The sequence below is a fragment of the Geotrypetes seraphini genome, chromosome 7 (genome assembly GCF_902459505.1).
Source record: "Geotrypetes seraphini chromosome 7, aGeoSer1.1, whole genome shotgun sequence".
In the NCBI taxonomy this organism is placed as follows: domain Eukaryota; kingdom Metazoa; phylum Chordata; class Amphibia; order Gymnophiona; family Dermophiidae; genus Geotrypetes; species Geotrypetes seraphini.
The window spans coordinates 122,180,113-122,198,873 of NC_047090.1; the positions used below are offsets into that span (position 1 = coordinate 122,180,113).

At 47.4% G+C, this 18,761-nt stretch overlaps 2 protein-coding genes across 3 annotated transcripts in view; one reads left to right on the forward strand and one right to left on the reverse strand.

Annotated features, from left to right (window-relative positions):
• The window catches only part of DISP2 (dispatched RND transporter family member 2), a 69,045-nt gene extending 52,311 nt beyond the window's left edge, over positions 1-16,734 (reverse strand). The window contains exons 1-2 of the mRNA XM_033953252.1: positions 16,730-16,734; positions 15,291-15,389 (exon numbers count right to left, since the gene is read on the reverse strand). Of these exons, the coding sequence (XP_033809143.1) occupies positions 15,291-15,389; positions 16,730-16,734 (104 nt within the window). The remainder of the gene's footprint in view (positions 1-15,290; positions 15,390-16,729) is intronic.
• The window catches only part of CCDC9B (coiled-coil domain containing 9B), a 229,332-nt gene continuing 226,453 nt past the window's right edge, over positions 15,883-18,761 (forward strand). The window contains exon 1 of one of the 2 annotated variants that reach the window (XM_033951784.1): positions 15,883-16,063. The gene's annotated coding sequence lies outside the window, so the exon portion shown is untranslated. Of the gene's footprint in view, positions 16,064-16,416; positions 16,849-18,761 lie in introns of those variants that run through there. The other variant, XM_033951783.1, reaches the window with a different exon arrangement.

Genomic DNA, 18,761 nt, shown 5'->3' on the forward strand with positions numbered 1-18,761 from the left:
AGCAGATTTCCGAGATTCCCTCCCCACCCCCGACGATCTATCCCAAAGAGGATCCGCCACCTCATTGAAATCCCCCCCCACCAACAGAGGAACATCTCCATAGACCGACAAAAGATCTGCTAAATGATGAAAAAAACCCACGCCCGGGCTATTGGGAGCATAAAGGTTGCAGAGAATGTAAGGTTTAGAGTTCAAACTAACCGAGGCTATCACATACCTACCCTCCGGGTCCCTAAGGACAGTCAGTACCTCCAAATGAAGATGTTTACCCACCAAAATAGCCACTCCAGCCCTCTTACCCAACGCCGGGGAATCCAGGACATCCCCCACCCACCAGGTTCGCAATTTGGCATGCTCCGCAGCTGTCAAATGCGTCTCCTGCAAAAAGGCCACGTCCGCCCGGCTCCTCCGCAGCTGTCGAAGCACCTTCTGTCGCTTTATTGGGGAATGAATGCCCCCCACATTCCAAGATAATAACTTAAGGGACATAAAAATGAAACAAAAATACCCAACAAGGAATCAAAAAATTCAAAAGCCTAGGAAGAGGCGTCCCAGCAAGCCCCCCTCCTAAGGCCACAGTCCTGCGGAAGCCAGTGCCTGCGGTCACCATGTAACAAGAACAACAACCCTCCCCACCCCACCCTCCCCTCCCCCCCAACACCAACCCACCCCCACCCACCACCCACCCCAACCCAACCCCCAAACCCAACCAGACCAATCCTACCCCACTAAACTCCTCCCATCCCATCCACCCCAACCCTTCTGGTCCCCACAGGAACCCAATCACTACAGACGCCCCCTCCACAGAAACCCCCCCCAAAATAGCGAAGAGAACTGGACAAACCCCCAAGAGCAACCTTGCAGAATTAGAACCCATCTCCCAATCTCAAGACAGCCTCATATAATGCCTCAGTGTCCCAGGAAGGGCCCCGACCCAAAGGAACCTAATCCCAGCCCTATCCACCCCCTAATATCCCTTGAGAATGAAAACCAAGAACCCCAAAACTCATACTCAACAGGAACCCCAAAACCCCCACTCAAACTCTCCTCCCCCCCTCCGCACCCATCGCATCAGACACGCCGCCAACCACTCGTCCCCATGCACGCCCCTCACCCCAATCAACAAGCTCAACAACACCCGCTCCAAAACAGGAATCCAGGCCACCGTCCTCCCAACACAGCCTGGGCCGCGCAGGGGTAGAGAGAGGCCCCGGCCACCCGTAATAAACAAGAAAGCCCCACACATCCAAGGGCCTGAAGACCGCTGAAAGTCAAAAGCACAGAAGCTGAGCAGCGCCCCAGTCAAAGACCGAAGTCCAACCAAGGTCCCAGCCAAATCCAAGAAGGAGTCCCAAGTTATAGTCGAGCCAGGTGAATGAGGAGCTCCGAAGAGAGAAATCCAGCAATAGTCCAGGGACACCGTGGCATCTGGAAGCACAAAATCCGAGCAACGCCACCATCAAAGGCATAGCCGCACAGGGCCATCCAAGGACCTGACAAAGATCCAAGAAGAAGACTAGAGTTGCACCAATTCCAGAAGAAAGAGCGTCTCTGAAGACCGGCAGCCATCAAGCCGGACCAGCAGTAGAGGAGATCACACCAGCGGCACTAGTAGAAGGCAGGTCCACATTCCACGCATCCAACATGCTCTGCGCCTCCGCTACGGTAGAACAAAACTGAGTAGTGCCATTGTGATGGACCCTCAACCTCGCCGGGTAGAGGAGGGCGAAGCGAACATGGCGAGCCGCCAGCGTAGAGCACACCGGAGCAAATGCCCGCCGTTGCTGAGCCACTTTCGTAGAATAGTCCTGAAAACAGAGCACCCTGCCGTTTTGATAGGTGAGAACGCGCTCGCCCCGAGCCGCCTGAAGAATAGACTGTTTGTGAGCATAGTTCAAGATCTTTGCTATTACCACCCGTGGCCGGGCCTGATGAGCTGAACTGAGACCCAGGCGATGCGCCCTCTCGATACGAAGCGGGCCGAGATCCGCAGGAAAGGTAACAGAGGCAGCTAACCAAGCTTCCAGCGTGCCTCTCAAGTCCCGCTCCGCCACAGCCTCTGGAAATCCGATAAAACGCAAATTGGACCGGCGTGATCTATTTTCCAGGTCCTCAATACGATCCTCGAGAGCAGAAATAAGGCGCTGCTGGGTTGTCTGGACATCCTCCACGTGCTGCAGGCTATCCTCCACATCGCTCACCCGCTGTCGGAACGCCGCCGTCTCCTGGCCCATAGCATCCAGCGAAGCCTGGACCACCGCCAGCTTGTGATCCAACGGCAGGAGCTTTTGTTCCAACACGAGCTCCATCGCCGCCGTAACTCCGGCCGTGATTTCAGCTATCCAAGCCGGACCCCCCGTAACTGCGCCAGGACTCGGCGGCGCCGCCATCTTGAGTTCCCCTTGCTTGCCGCGGTCCTTTTCTCTGCGGGCCGACTTCAGCGACATACCACCGCAGAAGCGGCCCGAGACTCACTCACAGAGTCCGGAGGGGGGGAGATATCGGAGGGTCCGGTCCAAAGGCTCAAGAGCCGTAGAATGCCCAAAAAGGGAGGGGAAGCTGCGTAGGGCCGCGGGAGAGAGAGACACAAACTAACGTCCGCCTCGCTGCACAACTTCACGGATCCAAGACTGCTCAATGGATAGGTGATTAAAGTCTGTGATCCTAGCTCTCAGTGACCAAGCACGATCTCTCTCAGCAGTGCAGAGAAATCCTTACCAGCGAGTCCAACCCCAGTGCAGCACCCCTCTCCACGTGGCTCCTGGTATTTTCGTTTCAGTAAAGCTGGATGTGTTCGTGGAGCTTGTTATTGCCAGAGTTCTAACAGCTGCATAAGCTGGACTGGATTATTGGGCTCATGCTGGTGTGCAGTGACTTATTTTAATTTTTTAATGCTTTCAGCATCAGCCTTGCATTGTGCTGCAGCACTTAACGTAAGTCATTTGGTTTCATTCAGTCGTTCCCCTCGGTTCAGGGACGGACATACTGCCTTACAGCCAGTCGCAGACAGGATTCCCTAGCTGTTCCAGGGCACGGCAGCGCCGCCATCTTGACCTCCCCCTGCTTACCGCGGTCCGTTGCTTTGCGGGCCAATTTCGGCTACACGCCCCGACGAAATCGGCCCGAAACTCGCCCACCGCGTCCGGAGGAGGGGAGGTATCGGAGGGTCCGGGCCGGCGCCTCAACATCCGAAGAGTGCCCGAAGGGGGAGGGGAATCTGCGGAGGGCCGCGGGAGAGACACAGACTAGCGTCTGTCCCGCAGCATGGCGTCACGTGATCCCTGGATATCTTTTAACCACAGATCTCAAGGTGATGCCCAACAAATTCAAAAAAATTACAACATTGATCAAATGTAAATACATCCACAATAACAATATAATACAGTTCCCCAAAATTAAAAACCATAAGGACAGATCAATAAAATTACAAATTAACCCATATCATCCACAATCCCCATCCCTCCACAACATACCACCATCAATCCACCAATCTCATCCTACACTAACCCCAAATGTCATCTGCCATAATCAAGCCTTTACATGTTTCCAAAAATTAAGCTAACTGAACTGCTAGATCTTATCCAGTATTTTGTTCCATCACATCAATCCCACAACATTATAAGCTCTCTTCCTAATTATCTACAAGTGAAACAGCCTACTGTTTGGAATCTGTAGGAAACGTTTCATTGTTGAAAAAAAAAAAAAAAAAAAGACTGCAGTTTGGTTGATACATGGCCATCCTGCATTCTAGATATTTGGATGCCTGGGCATGCAAAATCCTAAAAGCAAATGTTAAAACTTTTTACACCTCATAATACACCAAAGGCAGCCTGTACAACTGTTGAAGAATAGGAGAGATGTGGTCTGTTATTCCCAGGCCTCCATTAACTGTGCAGCTGTGTTTTGCCTGTGTTTGTGATAGCAGTTTCTTAAATAGACCTACAAAAAGAGTATTGTCATAGTTGAGGTACCATAGAATCAAAGTCTGGACTAATAACTGTGACTTTACCACATCCAAAAGAGAATGTAATTAACAACTATACAAATACAATTTTAAAAAAAAAGAATTGCTTGAACTAATTTTGAGATGTGTGCATTGAATGTCAGATTTCAATTAATTCACACTCCTAAATTACAAACAACTTTGTTTCCCTTTAACTGGATTGTTCCTAACAGCAGCCACAAAATGTATTTCCACCTCCTCCCACCCACCAAACCACACTTCGGACTACACAGTATTCAAGACCAATCATCTTTCTTTCATCCAAATGGCTATGCACGTCACCCTGACTTTCGGGTTCTCTACAATCAACTTGCCACTGATCTCCAGTTGTAATATAATATGCCAGTACAGAACATCTAAAGCCCAAATTCTCCAACACCTTATAGAAAAGGGACATAACATATTACATAACGAGGGGAGAGGACCGATTCCGATAGTATCCCATACCACCTACATCCTAGAACACTCAGCAGAAACTGACTGGTCATCCTTCAAGGACCAGTTCTAGAGCTGGGAGGCCATTGCAAATTCACATCAGACTGTCCACTCTCTCCCTCCCACTAAGGTAGACAACACCAGAAGTTCAAACTCTGAACATGAACTTTATTTCTCTCAATTAATGAAAGAACCAGTTTCCTTAAACAGCTTCCTTAGGAAACCCGTTCCAACCTATATACTTGCTCCTCTCCCTCCAAACCCCCCCCCCCCCCCAAAAGATGTTACAAAAATAAAATAGATATAGATCAGTGGTCTCAAACTCGCGGCCCGGGGGCCACATGTAGCCTGGCAGGTACTATTTTGAGGCCCTCGGTATGTTTATCATAATCACAAAAGTAAAATAAAACAGTTTATTGATCATATGTTTCTCTAGCTATAAATTACAATATTATTATTAAGACTTAGCTAAAAGTAAAGATTTATAAACTATAAAGAGTTTTCATACAAAATAGCCATTTCTTTAATAAGGCAGTAACTATTTTTTCTGAGGCCCTCCAAGTACCTACAAATCCAAAATATGGCCCTGCAAAGGGCTTGAGTTTGAGACCACTGATATAGATGATAAGTGCATAGTTCAACATAGCACAGTTCATATCAGATGTTAAGTGCTTTATGATGGAAGCCTGGTACCAGTAGCATGTGTAAGAATTAGTTTTTCTCTCCCTTCTGCCAGAGATGTAGGTTCCAATAGGAGTATAATATGGGCTACCTGACTAGTAGTGCTGCACAAATGCTGAAGCACTCCTTAAACTCCTTCCATAGAAGATTCCACTGGGTAAGAGTCCCCACCCCCACCCCTTCTCACTAAAGCAAGCCAGCACTAGGTTTCAGACCTGGGACTTGTCCCAGCCTCTGATAGCTTGCTGCTGTAGCAAGTGCCCATAATGTTTAACCTGGGTGGTCTAGATAGGCTGAAAATATAATTCTCTCAGGTGTTCAGTTTCAGGCATAGGCAAAGTGAAGGGGCTCTCCTTCAGCAAGGTATAAGGCCAATGGCAGAAGAGATTCCAAAGATAAATTTGACACCTAAAGGCAGAGTTTATATTCTCTTTGGGGGTGTAGCTACTACCACTAGCCCACTCTTTCAGAAAATTCAAGAGCTACCTTGATTTCTACTAGGGTTTATTTCCAGAAATTACCAGAAGCCTCTGACAATTACTGGGGTCAGCAGGTATGCACCTGTAACAGTGTTGCCTTGAAACTCCCCATTCCAGCTGGTGTAGGGAGCTTGAACAGGAAAAAGCAAGAGGTCAAGAGTGCAGCTCTAATTAACTATGGCTGCAAGCAGCTCATGTTGCAAAGAGCTGAAAGAAAAAACAACAACAACACAGCACTGATAATGTACCTTTTGCAAAGATGTCAGCTAAAAAGCTACAACAAAGAAGTGGCTACTGAAACTTTACACAAAAACATTCATACATACATCAGCTGGTTCAAAAACAGTGCTCAGAGTTAAATTTGATTTTTCAGACCAGAAGCTAGAAAATCAGACATTTAAACAGGCTGTAACGTCACTCTCCAATCATTGCATGAGTTTTTAGTATATATATTGCATGTAAAAATTTTTTTGAAAGAGCCACTTATCTGAAATGTATGCATTGATACAAAATCACTTTGAAAAATCTCTGGGCTTGACGCATTTCGCCATAGCTGCTTCCCAGTGGCCTGTCTATCTCGCCCCACCCATGCTTTCAACCGTGGTTGGTCTGCGGTTGAAAGCATGGGTGGGGCGAGATAGACAGACCACTTATTTTGAGTCTTGGGCAGCTTGCATTACGGCAAGGGTGTCAAAGTCCCTCCTTGAGGGCCGCAATAGTCGGGTTTTCAGGATTCCCCCAATGAATATGCATTAGATCTATTAGCATACAATGAAAGCAGTGCATGCAAATGGATCTCATGCATATTCATTGGGGAAATCCCAAAAACCCGACTGGATTGCAGCCCTCGAGGAGGGACTTTGACACTCCTGCACTATGGGCTTTGGGAAGCAGCTACGGCGGTTAGGAAGCAGTTAGAACTGGGTATCTTAAAAATCCAGAGTACAGCATCCTATATCTGATAACAGCCAAACTAGGTCATAAGGACCTTGCAGGATCCTTGACAGTAGTTCCATCCCTGTTGCTCTCTCCCACAGATAAGCAGTGCTATTCACAGGTTTACATGACTAATAATTAGGGTATTTGTGACAAGCAACGGACGTTTGAATTGTTTATGAAAAAAGTCCGAGTCAAGATAAGTTTTGCTATTTTTTTGCTCCCCTTGATTTATTAATTCCTGCCTGAGAGCAAGGTTTGATCTGCTTCTGTTTTTTTTGGGGAGTGTGTGAAGTTTTTTTCTGATGCATGATGGTATTTTTTGCCCCTACCCTTATATTACTTCAGTAATGGGAGGGTGCAGTAATATCTGAGTATTTTTCTCCACTTTTTGTGAAACCAATTTCCCAGTTGCAGATCATCCCAATTGGTCGCTCATTTTTTGTGTGATTTTTGCAATAATTAGGGTTACCAGATTGCCTCTTTAAAACAGAGGACACATGGCCCCGGCCCATTTTGCTCCCAGCCCAGCCCTGTTCCATCCCCAGCCTCACCCCATTCTGCCCCCAGCCCCGCTCACACACGAGCTCGTGTCTCCTTCCCTGGGCTGTCTAGAGGACCTTGCGCATGCGTTGATGTCAATATGATGACATCAAGCTCATGCGCACATATGTGTGATGTCATCACATGCGCAGAGGTCCTCTAGACGTGGCCCCCAAGCTCCGGGCCTTCCAAAACCCAGACAAACTGCCAACAAATATCTTCCTATGGTCACACATGCAGAACACAGATAAACCCTATACAAATACAGGACCACAAACTAAAAGTTCTAATATACAGTGTTCCCCCGTGAATTCGCGGTTTGCAGACTCAATCATTCGCAGTCTGCTCTGACCGCTTCTTCCTGTAGTAAAGTCGGGCTACACCAATCTGGAGCTACGTGTCAAAGCAGCTCCTGATTGGTGTAGCCCAACTTTACTACTGGAAGAGGCGGTCGGAGAAGACTGTGAGTGATTTTCTTCACCCGCCTCAATATCGATATATTAATAAACACCTCTTAAACTGAGCACAAGCTAGTGTTTATTTCCACTTGTGTAGTGGCTAAAGTAGCACCCAGCTATCCATGCCCTGCGTGCTGCCTATTTATTCATTCTCACATTCCAGAGCTGTATCTAAGAAGGAGGTGGATGCAAATTAAACCTCAGAAAGGCATGCCAGGAGACAGATCCAACTTTAAAGTTTGGAGTTTAAATAAAGGGGACTGTGGATAGACAGGTGGAGCGGGCCATAGCTAGGGAGGTGAAATGGGAGTTAGTGTTTTGCCTAGCAGAGGTGGGCGGGAGGGGGGTGGGGTGGGGAATTTTATTTTATTTCTTATTTTATTGTATATTTTTGGGCTGTTCGCCTGCTGGATGACTTATGTATTGGTACCCCAAATATGTCGGGGGGGGGGGGGGGTTGTATGTATATTTTTTGTTGGTTCTCAATAAAGGTTGGAAAAAAAAAAAGAAAGAAAGGCATACCAGCACTGATGTCTCCTGCAGCTGAGAGTTATATCCAGGTGCTGGTCTGGATCTGATTGTCATGCAGGGGTGCAGTGGCGTACCTAGGGTATGTGGCACCCGGGGCCCATCATTTTTTGACACCCCCCCTATGTAAAAAAATATTTTTTGTAATGACCATGAAACAGAATAAATGGTCAGATTAGAAACAGGCAGTGAAAATTTTCTTATATTCCAAACATAACATAACATAAATTATGTCTGAATTGTCATGACATCAGAAGTACATATGGAGTAGTTGCAGGTGATGCTTGGGACAGTTCTGATTGTGTTAGTTCGGTTTTATGTGTTTTTTGAATAGAAGAGTTTTTATTTCTTTTTGAAGGTTTTGCAGTATGTGGTCGATGTCAATTGGTTGTAGAGTTGGGGGTCGAGTGTTGCAGCTCAAATGGCTAGGAGGTTGTCGAACAGTTTTTTTCTTTTGACGTTTTTGGTTGGAGGGTGTGTGAATGGTGCGTGAGTTCTCCTATGTCTGTTTGAAGTGGATTGAATTATTTAGCTGAAGAAATTAGTTACCCCCTCATCCCACACACATTAATTCTCTTCCATTTTTGTTCCCATTATAAAAAACACTGATAAGTTCCCAGAAAAAAAATACATTAAAATAAGAAGTGAAAACAAAGGCCCCTACAGATGAGAACATAACATAAGAATAGCCTAACTGGGTCAGACCAATAGTCCATCATGCCCAGTAGCCCATTTTCATGGTAGCCAATCCAGGACACTAATACCTGGTCAAAACCCAAAGAGTAGCAACATTCCATGCTACCGATCCAGGGCAAGCAGACACTTCCCCCATGTCTTTAATAACAGATTATGGACTTTTCCTCCAGGAATTTGTCCAAATCTTTCTTAAAACCAGCTACACTATCTGCTTTTACCATAACTTCTGGCCACTTCATTTTTAAGTTTAGATCTTTCCTTTCAAACAGAGACCTTGCTAGATGTCAAATACAGAAAGAACAAGGTAACTTCACAAGGACTTAGCTGTGCAGGAAATGTGAATCTCCTCATACACCCACCATATAGTGCAAAAATGTGCAAAGGTCTGTTTTTTTCTTTCGATCACTACATAGCCTAATGCCACACAAGCAGCGCTGTTACAAACATATTCTGTAGGTCAATGCTAAGGATAACAAAGTTTCCTTCCTTGGACCAGAAGGAGATAAACCACTGGAAGAGATCCCAAAACAACACCCAAAGACCCATTCAGTGTGTGAACCAGTTGAGTGGAGTGGACTAACTGGGGGGTGGAAATGGACCCGGAGTTTGCTCAGCAAAATTTCCCAGACCACCTCTTCCTCTCAACACATTGACACGCTGCCACCATCACCACTAGGAACACCTCACTGGGTAGGCCAGCTATGCTATAAACTTTATAAAACACATTATTATATTTTCTTATAAAGCACATATTTTAACTGAACTCTCTGACATCCTCAGCCTTTCCATTCACAAAAATAGAAGGAAGAAAAGTTCCCATTTCCTGCTGTCTCATGTCCCCGGCCTATACAATATTTTTTTTCTGCAGACCCTTCAAAAGTCTGACCAAATCCTCGTTTCACTTGCATTATAAAGTACTGAGGATGCCATCTCTCCCCAATCCCAGGTCCTAAAGTCTAAGACAGTAGCGCAAACTAATGCTGCCAGATACAGGAAAAAAAATTTTGATTTGATTCAGCCCTATTGAATTGGTTTTTCAATTCGATTTTCCTGCCCAGTTGGGTGATTTTTTTCAAAACTCCTGGTGGGTTTTATAGCTTTTTCACCCCCTTTGGCTTCTCCTAACCACACTGGCGCTGTGGTGTAAATAAAATAAAGAAACAAAAAGGACTTTTCCTCTCTCTGTTAAATCCTAGCTCACGTTTGCAGTCCAACACCAGCTCTGGCAGGATACACATTTCAAATCTGACATATTATAATCACAAAACAGAAAATAAAATTAATTTTTCTACCTTTTGTTGTCTGGTTATATTTCAAATCTTGTTGGTCCAAGGCTCTGGTTTTCTTCTGATAACTTGCTTGCCAGGGTCTCCTTCTTTCTGCATGCTAACCATCCATCTGCCAACTCTGTCCTCCCTTTCCATTTCCCTTCCCTTCCCAGGAAGTCTGGTATCTTTCCTTTTTTTCATCTCCCTCCACAGATCCACCTTTTCTTAAATACCCTTTCATCCGGCATCTCTCCCTCCTTCCCCACCATCCCAGAGTCCACCATCTCTCCCTTTCTTTTCCTAATTACCCTCCTATCCAGTATCTCTATCCCTCCTCCACACCATCCCTTGTGTCCAATTTCTCTCCCTTTCTGTTCCTTCCCTCCCTAAATCCCATGGTCCATCATCTCTCTCCCTCTCCTCTATTTTCAGACCCATTATTTCTTCCCCCCCCAAAGTTTGGCATATGCACGTCTCTTTGAACACCCCCTTCCCTCCGTGTACTTCTAAATCATGGTCCCCCCCAAAGGCCTGTCCCCCCTTAAAGGTCTGCCTGTCCCCCCTTGAAGGCCTGCACCCCCCTTGAAGGCCTGTCCCATCCCCTTGTAGGCCTGTCCCCCCCCTTGAAGGCCTGCCTGTCCCCCCCTTGAAGGTCTGCACCCCCCGAAGGCCTGCACCCCCCCGAAGGCCTGTCCCCCATTTGAAGGCCTGTCCCACCCCCTTGTAGCTTCTCCCCCCCCCTTGTAGGCCTGTCCCCCCCTTGAAGGCCTGCCTGCCTGCCTTTCCCCCCCTTGAAGGCCTGTCCCCCCTTGAAGGCCTGCACCCCCTTGAAGGCCTGCACCCCCCCTCGAAGGCCTGCACTCCCTTGAAGGTCTGCACCCCCCCGAAGGCCTGTCCCCCCCTTGAAGGCCTGTCCCACCCCCTTGTAGGCCTGTCCCCCCCCTTGTAGGCCTGTCCCCCCTTTAAGGCCTGCCTGCCTGCCTGCCTTTCTCCCCCTTGAAGGCCTGCACCCCTTGAAGGCCTGCACCCCCCCCGAAGGCCTGCACTCCCTTGAAGGTCTGCACCCCCCCCGAAGGCCTGTCCCCCCCCTTGAAGGCCTGTCCCCCCCCCTTGTAGGCCTGTCCCCCCCCTTGTAGGCCTGTCCCCCCTTTAAGGCCTGCCTGCCTGCCTTTCCCCCCCTTGAAGGCCTGTCTCCCCCTTGAAGGCCTGCACCCCCCCCTTGAAGGCCTGTCCCCCCCTTGTAGGCCTTTCCCCCCCTTGTAGACCTGCCTGCCTTTTCCCCCTTGAAGGCCTGCACCCCCCCAAAGGCCTACACCCCCCCCGAAGGCCTGCACCCCCCCTGAAGGCCTGCCTGCCCCCTTGAAGGTCTGCACCCCCCCCGAAGGCCTGTCCCCCCTTGAAAGCCTGCTTGCCTGCCCGCCCGCCCCACCCTGGCGGCCTGTTGCCCCGACCCACCCCGAAGGACCGCTCGCCCCCCTGGCCTCCCCGCACCACCTATGAAGCAGCCGCAGCAGGATCGCGAAGTCAGCGTCAGCGATCCCTGCGCTGCTTCCTGCGCCACGGTCCCGCCCCTCCTCTGACGTCAGAGGAGGGGCGGGATCGCGGCGCAGGAAGCAGCGCCTAAGCAGCGCAGGGATCGCTGACGCTGACTTCGTGATCCTGCTGCGGGCTGCTTCACAGGTGGTGCAGGAAGGTCAGTGGGGTGAGCGGTCCTTCGGGGGTGGCGGGGGACTGAACGGCAAGGCCGGGAACACCCCCTTAGGGCTGGCACCCGGGGCGCACCGCCCCCCCCCCCCCCCTTGGTACGCCACTGCAGGGGTGTCTTCCATGGCAAACCAATCAGGTCTAATAGCAGATCGATTGTAAAATGCTATCCTAAGAACAAGCCAATAGTTTGTCACAAGGTGGCAGCATTGTGTCATTAAAAATGCATATTCAGCTCCGTTCTGGGATACTTTAACATCAAGATCTCGAAGTCATTTGTTAAATGTTTGACTGTATATTTAAGACTGTACTGGAGTGGATTTTTGTTATGATTTGTTTGTTTGGGTCATGGGAGGGGAGGTGGGGGTGGGTGGGATGGGGGGGAGGGCTCAAGAATGTGTTGGTGAATTTGAGCAGTATTTTGGTATTCACGAAATTTGTTGTACACCACGTGTATTTGAGTGCTTTGTTCTTCCATCATTGAAAACTTAATAAAATATAATAAAAAAAAAAAAAAAAAAATGCATATTCAGGTGTAGTTTACACTTTGATTTGTTTTTTAATTGTGCTGTTGAGGTAAAATATAAAATTGTTTTTGAATTTTTAAAAATATTTGTACATTTTAAAGAACTAGGTTGAAATGTTGATCAATTCAAAGTCAAACCGAATTAATTTCAACCTAAGTTGAGTTCTGTGGAAATGTCAGATATGCAGGCACAGCTATAATCAGTGCCAGTGCCTGCATACCTAATCAGACAAATAGGACCGCATAAAAAGTGGTCCAGTCTTTGCCCTATTAGATATGTGGGTGCCAACACTGAATATTGACCGGCACCCGTACAACTTCCGGATCTGAGGCTGATCCTGAATATTCAATACTAATCTTTAAGCCCGTTACATTAACAGGTGCTAGAATAGATGTGTATGTCTGTCTTTCTTTCTCTCTCTCTCTCTCTCTCTCCTTGGCCGCTGTCTGTCTGTTGGTTTTTTTTTTTTAGCATACCCCTCCCCTTAAAGCAGCCCCCTTTCCCTCTCTCCCTGGCCCCCTGTTGTGCCATGTCTGCCTGCTCTGTGGCCCCCTTCTGTTCCCCCCTCCCAGAGCAAAGCATGATTGCTGCCTACTCCCCAGCACACCCTTCCCCCCATAGTAGGCCCCTTTCCCTCTCCCCCTGGCCCCCTGTTATGCCATGCATGCCTGCTCCATGGCTCCCTTCTGTCCCCCCCTCCCAGAGCAAAGCATGATTGCTGTCTGGCCCCCAGCACACCCCTCCCCCATAGCAGCCCCCTTTCCCTCTCCCCCTGGCCCCCTGTGTCATGCCTGCCTGGTCCGTGGCCCTATGATATAAAGCACAATTAGATTTATTGAATTCATAACGGCATTTCTCCTCTTTCCTCCCCTCCCCCCCATGGGAGAGTGAGTGGTTAGAGCTATAGCCTCAGCACCCTGAGATTGTGGGTTCAAATCCCACACTGCCCCTTGTGACCCTGGGTAAGTCACTTAATCTCCCCATTGCCCCAGGTACATTAGTTTTTTTAAATTTATTTATTCAATTTTCTCTGCCGTTCTCCCAAGGGAGCTCAGAACGGTTTATATGAATATATTCATAGATTGTAAGCCCACCAGGACAGATAGGGAAAATATCCTCCCCTCCCCATCATTAAATGGAATATAAGACATCGACACTCCCCCCCCCCAAAAAAAAAAAAAAATCTGCTATGGCTCAGTAACCCAACTAAGGATTACATTTCTTATATTGAAGCTGTTTGTCCTGGGGTGGGGAGCTGGTAACATCCTAGGAGGGCTGGTCCTTAACACAGCTATCTGGTCTCAAGGATCCTTGCAAATTAAGCTCTGTACTGGTATCCCCTTGTGGCACTGGGATGTAACTCACGATCACTATCCTCCTGGGGTTCAGGTGCGCCGGGGGGGAAGGGGGCGATGACGTCGATCTGCCTTACACAGAAAGAACCCTATGCGCGCATGCACACTCTTGCCGGCAGGGACCTACAGGATCATGGAAAACAGAACCACACAGGTAAGCGTGCGCATGCACGCTTAGGGTTTTATTATAGTAGATTAGTGCCTGGATATAGCCTGACATTGCATGAGTATATCTCTGGGTCTGATTTGGCTAGTGACAGTGAGCATTTTATAAATCACTCAGCACACCAGTTGAATATCATCCAGAGAAAATAAAGATTAATGCAGAATGAACTACAGATGTATTCATCTGATGAAGAAGACATAGCTCTTGAAAGTTAGTAAAAAATGTTATTTAATTGGAAAACCTAATTTAGAGGGAGAGGTGTGGCCAAGATAGCGCCATGATATCAGTCAGTGTTTTAGTAGCCAGGGCGTGATAATTGTAATACTTGTATTTTCTTCTATTCCTGATGCCTCAAAACACGAGAGGAAAGTGATCCTTAGGGACGGATGTTGCCTCTCTGACCCAGACCTGGTTCCCGACTCAATTCACTCTCAACCACTTTGCCATCAGGCCCGTTTCCAGATTGCCAAGTTCTGGGGGTCCTGCTTCAGAGAGCAGCAAAAGAACATTGTTGTCCCCTGGGACATGATGTTTTACTGTCCCCATTGGCTGCTAACATTCCACCATGTCTGGCACAGTTATGGGGTCTCCCAGAGGAAGATGCTGAGGCTCAGATAGGTCAGACCAATTCCAGGAGATAGGAAAGAAGACCCAGTGAATCGACTGCCAATAGTGTGAACTAGGGCTACCAGATTTCTTCTTTCAAAAAAAAGACATGTGGCCCTGCAAGGTCATGGATTTGGGCATGACCTTGCAGGACACGGTACAGTTTAGGGGGTGAAGAACTTATGTGCATGACGGAATAAGCAAGCCCGAGAGCTGGTCTCGACGGGCGACCCTAACGCGGGACTGGGTGGCCCGCTGAGTCGCTCGTCGGGCTTGCTAGCCGGGGTAGGGATAGAAAATGAGAGAGAGAGCTAGGAGGGGGGGGGGGCGGGGGGGGGGGCGGTCCGTGGTCTTGGGATCGCTGCTTCCCCTCTATCGGGTTGTCGCAGCCGCGGTGGATTGTGGGTGGGAGGGGATAAAAGGAGGCGTGCTCGGAGGACCTAAACGGTTTGGTCCTATCTCTGTGCACCATGTCCTCCCTCTCTCTTTTTCCTTCCCTTCCATCCCTTTGTACCATCTCTTCCTTTTCTTTCCCTCTCCTATGGTCTGACATCTGTCTTCTCCCTTTCTCCCTCCTATGGTCTGGGATCTTTATCCTCTCCTTCCCAAAGTCTGGCATCTCTTTTCCTTCCTCCCCCCTTTGTTGTCTGCCATCTCTCTATCTTTTCCTTCCCCTCCCCTTACTTTAGTCTGGAATCCCTTCCTCCTCCTTCCTTTCCCTGGTCTGACATCTCTCTCCTTCTCTTTCCCCCTCCAGTAGTCTGACATCTTTATCTGACCCTTCCATTCCCTCCCCTGGAGGTCTGGCATTTTTCCTTCCCTTTTCTCCCCATCCCCACGGTCCAGCATCTCTCTTACCCTCCCCCATGTATATCCCCTACCCCCAGAATCCAGTGCTTGCTTACCAGGTGCTGCTATAACTCTTTGGGCCATTGAGTGTTGACTGACATATACAGGCTACCTTCGGCGACCCGGAAGCTTGCTTTCTTTCTACTGCTTTCTGCCTATGCGGGAACAGGAAGCAATAGCAGAGGAGGAGCCTCTGGGTCACCGAAGGCAGCGTGTGTCAAGGTGGCAGGCACAGAGGGAGGAAGCAGACTGCAATTCACTTTTTCTCCTCTGGCGGGGAGAGGGCAAGAGGGTGAATACCACAGGGCAAAGTGACTGGACACTTAAATGTTGGGGGCCGTGTGTCTTCATTTTTTGTCCTTACAATTGTGGTAACACTACCAAAGATAACAAATGTAAATTTTATTATTATTATTTTACATTTGTAAAGTATTATGACACTACATCCCCAGACAGCCAAACTCTGTGATGATCCACTCTCTGGATTTGTTCCACGATCCAGGGCATTTAAAAAATTCAACACTGACTTTTCCAAATAATATACTGTATATTTAAATTTCTGCATGGTTATACCACCTTGTAAAACTTCTTCAAAAGATTTGCCTCAAATTAATTTCTCTGCTTTTCTGTACTCTGTAGAAGAGATTCGGACTGAACTATTGGCAGCCCTTGGGCGAGGTCTTAGACGTCACTCACTTAAGGCCCTTGAACTAGCACGTGACCCCAACAGAGTCGCCGGCCGGGTTCCGCGCACGCTTCCGGCTCCTTCGGGCGTTGAGCATTTGGATCGCATCTCTACCGAGTAGCTTGGAGCCGTTGGTGACGCCAGGTATTCTCGCGCTAAGTTTCCGAATTGCGGCGTAGGAGAGGGGGTGATTACGGTGGTCCTAACTTGGAATCTCCTAGCACGTCAGAGCCGTTCAGTGCGTAAGGAGGTTTTAGTGACTGTTCCCCCCCCCCCCCCCAATATGAAAAAATGATAGGAGCAAAACTAGAGCTTGAAACATTTTGTAGGTTTGAGCTGAGATACTAAAGTGGCCGCTACTGACTTGAAATGGACTGGCCTTTGGTGGTCCATTAATTGATGCACCTTCGTGATAATTTTCAAACCCCGGTAAAGTCTTCTATTAGGCGAAGGTAGTGCAGGACATGCCATCCCCCGGAAGAGAGCCAGAAACTTCCTTAGTATTTAAGAAGTTCGCGGTTGGTGGTTCAGGGCCTGAGAAGCAGAGCCTGCATTGCTGCAGCTCTTCCTCCCACCTAGTTAATGTAATAGGGAACGATTTTTCTAAAATATTTTCTTTTTAAAAAAATCCAACATTTTTGTCAAGTTCTATATCAAGGCTTAAACCCTACTTGTATTAGATTTGAATGTTTGCCTTAAACGGGATTAGATGAACCGCTCCAATCGATTACATGTGAATTGGCGCGTAATAAGCTCAACAGTTTTAGTGTTGCAGTAAATTAAACTAAACTAAACCTTAAGCTTATATACCGCATCTTCTCTAAAAAGATAGAGCTCAAAAGGAATGAAAATGAGGGGATCTCTTACTAAAGGTTAAAAGGCATGTTATATGCCACAGCACCCATTTTGTGTCTATGGCCCTGCTGCAGGTAACATGATCTGAATGAGGTTTTCCTGCTGGTGAAGTTTTTCCATTTTGCTATTCTGTATAATTTAAGAGAAAAAGACCATTTTTTTCTTAAGGGATTTTACATTTTTTTCCTCCAGTTTTTTATTTATTTATTTAGATTTTTATCCTGTTCTCCCATTAGCTCAGAACGGTCTACAAGCAAACATTCACATTGGAGTATATTTGGACATACAAGACTATACACTAGTTTAAATACGGGGATTATACAGCAATTTAAGAACAGTAGTTTAAATACAAGGACTATACAGTAAATTAAGCACAGGTTAAGAGTGGACTATACAGCAATTTAAGTAGGAGATTGGAATGGAGAAGGGGGGGGGTTAAGGGGGTGAGGCGTAGACTGAGGTGAATTTTAATTGAAGGTCATTGAGTTCTGTAGTCTGATTTGTGGGGGGGAGTTGGTTCCAGAGTTGGGGGATGAAGTGGCTGTAGGAGCGTTTGCAGGTGGTTTTTGAGAGGAGGGACCTTCCTGGGGGATGCATAGGCATTTCTTCATTTCTGAGCGGAGGGTGCGGGTGGGGATGTACATAATTAGCTTGGATTTTATGTAGGAAGGGGTGGTGGCGTAAATTCTTTTATGCGCTATTACCAGGGCCTTGAATGAGTAGCGCTGGCTAATTGGGAGCCAGTGTTCAGCGCAGAGTGCTGGGGAGATGGGATCGTGGTAGTTGAGACTGTGTAGGAGGCGGATTGCTGCATTTTGCACCCATTGGAGGCATTTAAGGGAATTTTTCAAGTACCTTTCTTATTTCTAATCTTAATGTATATTTTCTGTAAACCGCTTAGAACCTAACGGATGTAGCGGTATATAAGAAATAAATTACATTACATTACATTACATTTGAGATCTTTTTTGGCTACTCTATTAAATAGGGAGTTGCAGTAATAAAAAGTCCGAGAGCTCGTCTCGACGGAGGCTCTAACGCGGAGCTGGGAGGCCCGCGGGGCCGTCCGTCGGGTAGGGGTTAGTGAAGAGGGGGTTAAGAAGGAAGGAAGTGTTTTTAAATCAGAGGGGTAGAGGCCGTCCTGCCGGGGGATTGGCCTCTGATAGGGCTAAGTCGCGGCCATAGGGTGGGGTGGGAGGCCATATAAGGAGGGTACTCGGAGGACCTTAACGGTTTCCGGTCCTTCGAGGCAACTTTCCCGCCCTCCCGCCCATTAGTCCCGGGGAGGAGTGTTTGATTCGGTAGGCGGTATCCCGAGCTACTGGTGGCTGGTCTCATCATGGGGATGAGTGGTGGGCCGGTTGGGAGCCGTGCCTAGTGGGTCGGATGACCCTGGACAATGGGGCATGTGGGGACATGCCACCCCTTGGACCCTTGCTTAGATGGCAGGGTCGGGGGCCATTTACATCTGAGTCAGTAGCTCGGGATCTGGGTCGCAATGGTGATACCATTGTGCTGGTTTAATGGATAAATTGTTATTGAATGTTGTTTGCAATGTTATTTATAATATGTAAATGTTATTTATATATGTTAATTTTCAATAAACAGGGCTGCGTGTCTTCTTGGGGTTTTGATTAAGGGTTTAATGGGTAGGAAGATGTTTACATTAAGAAAGCGGGCCGCTCCAGCTTCCGCTGTTATCCATTCTGTTTAATTATTCTCTCTGATCTTTATGAAATGATTCTCTGATTGCCAACATGATAGTGTTGATAACTGGAGATGGCTTTTTTTTATTACTTTGGTTTTGGATATGGACAACTTGAAATAAAAATACTTTATTTTCATAAAATGAAAGATTTTAAATTATATGAATATTTTAATACAAAATGTTAAGAAAATTTTTTTTATAACTTTAGAATTACAGAAAATTTGCTTTTTTGAGAGAGTTTATAAATGATTGGTAGTACTGTCCACTGGGAACTGAATT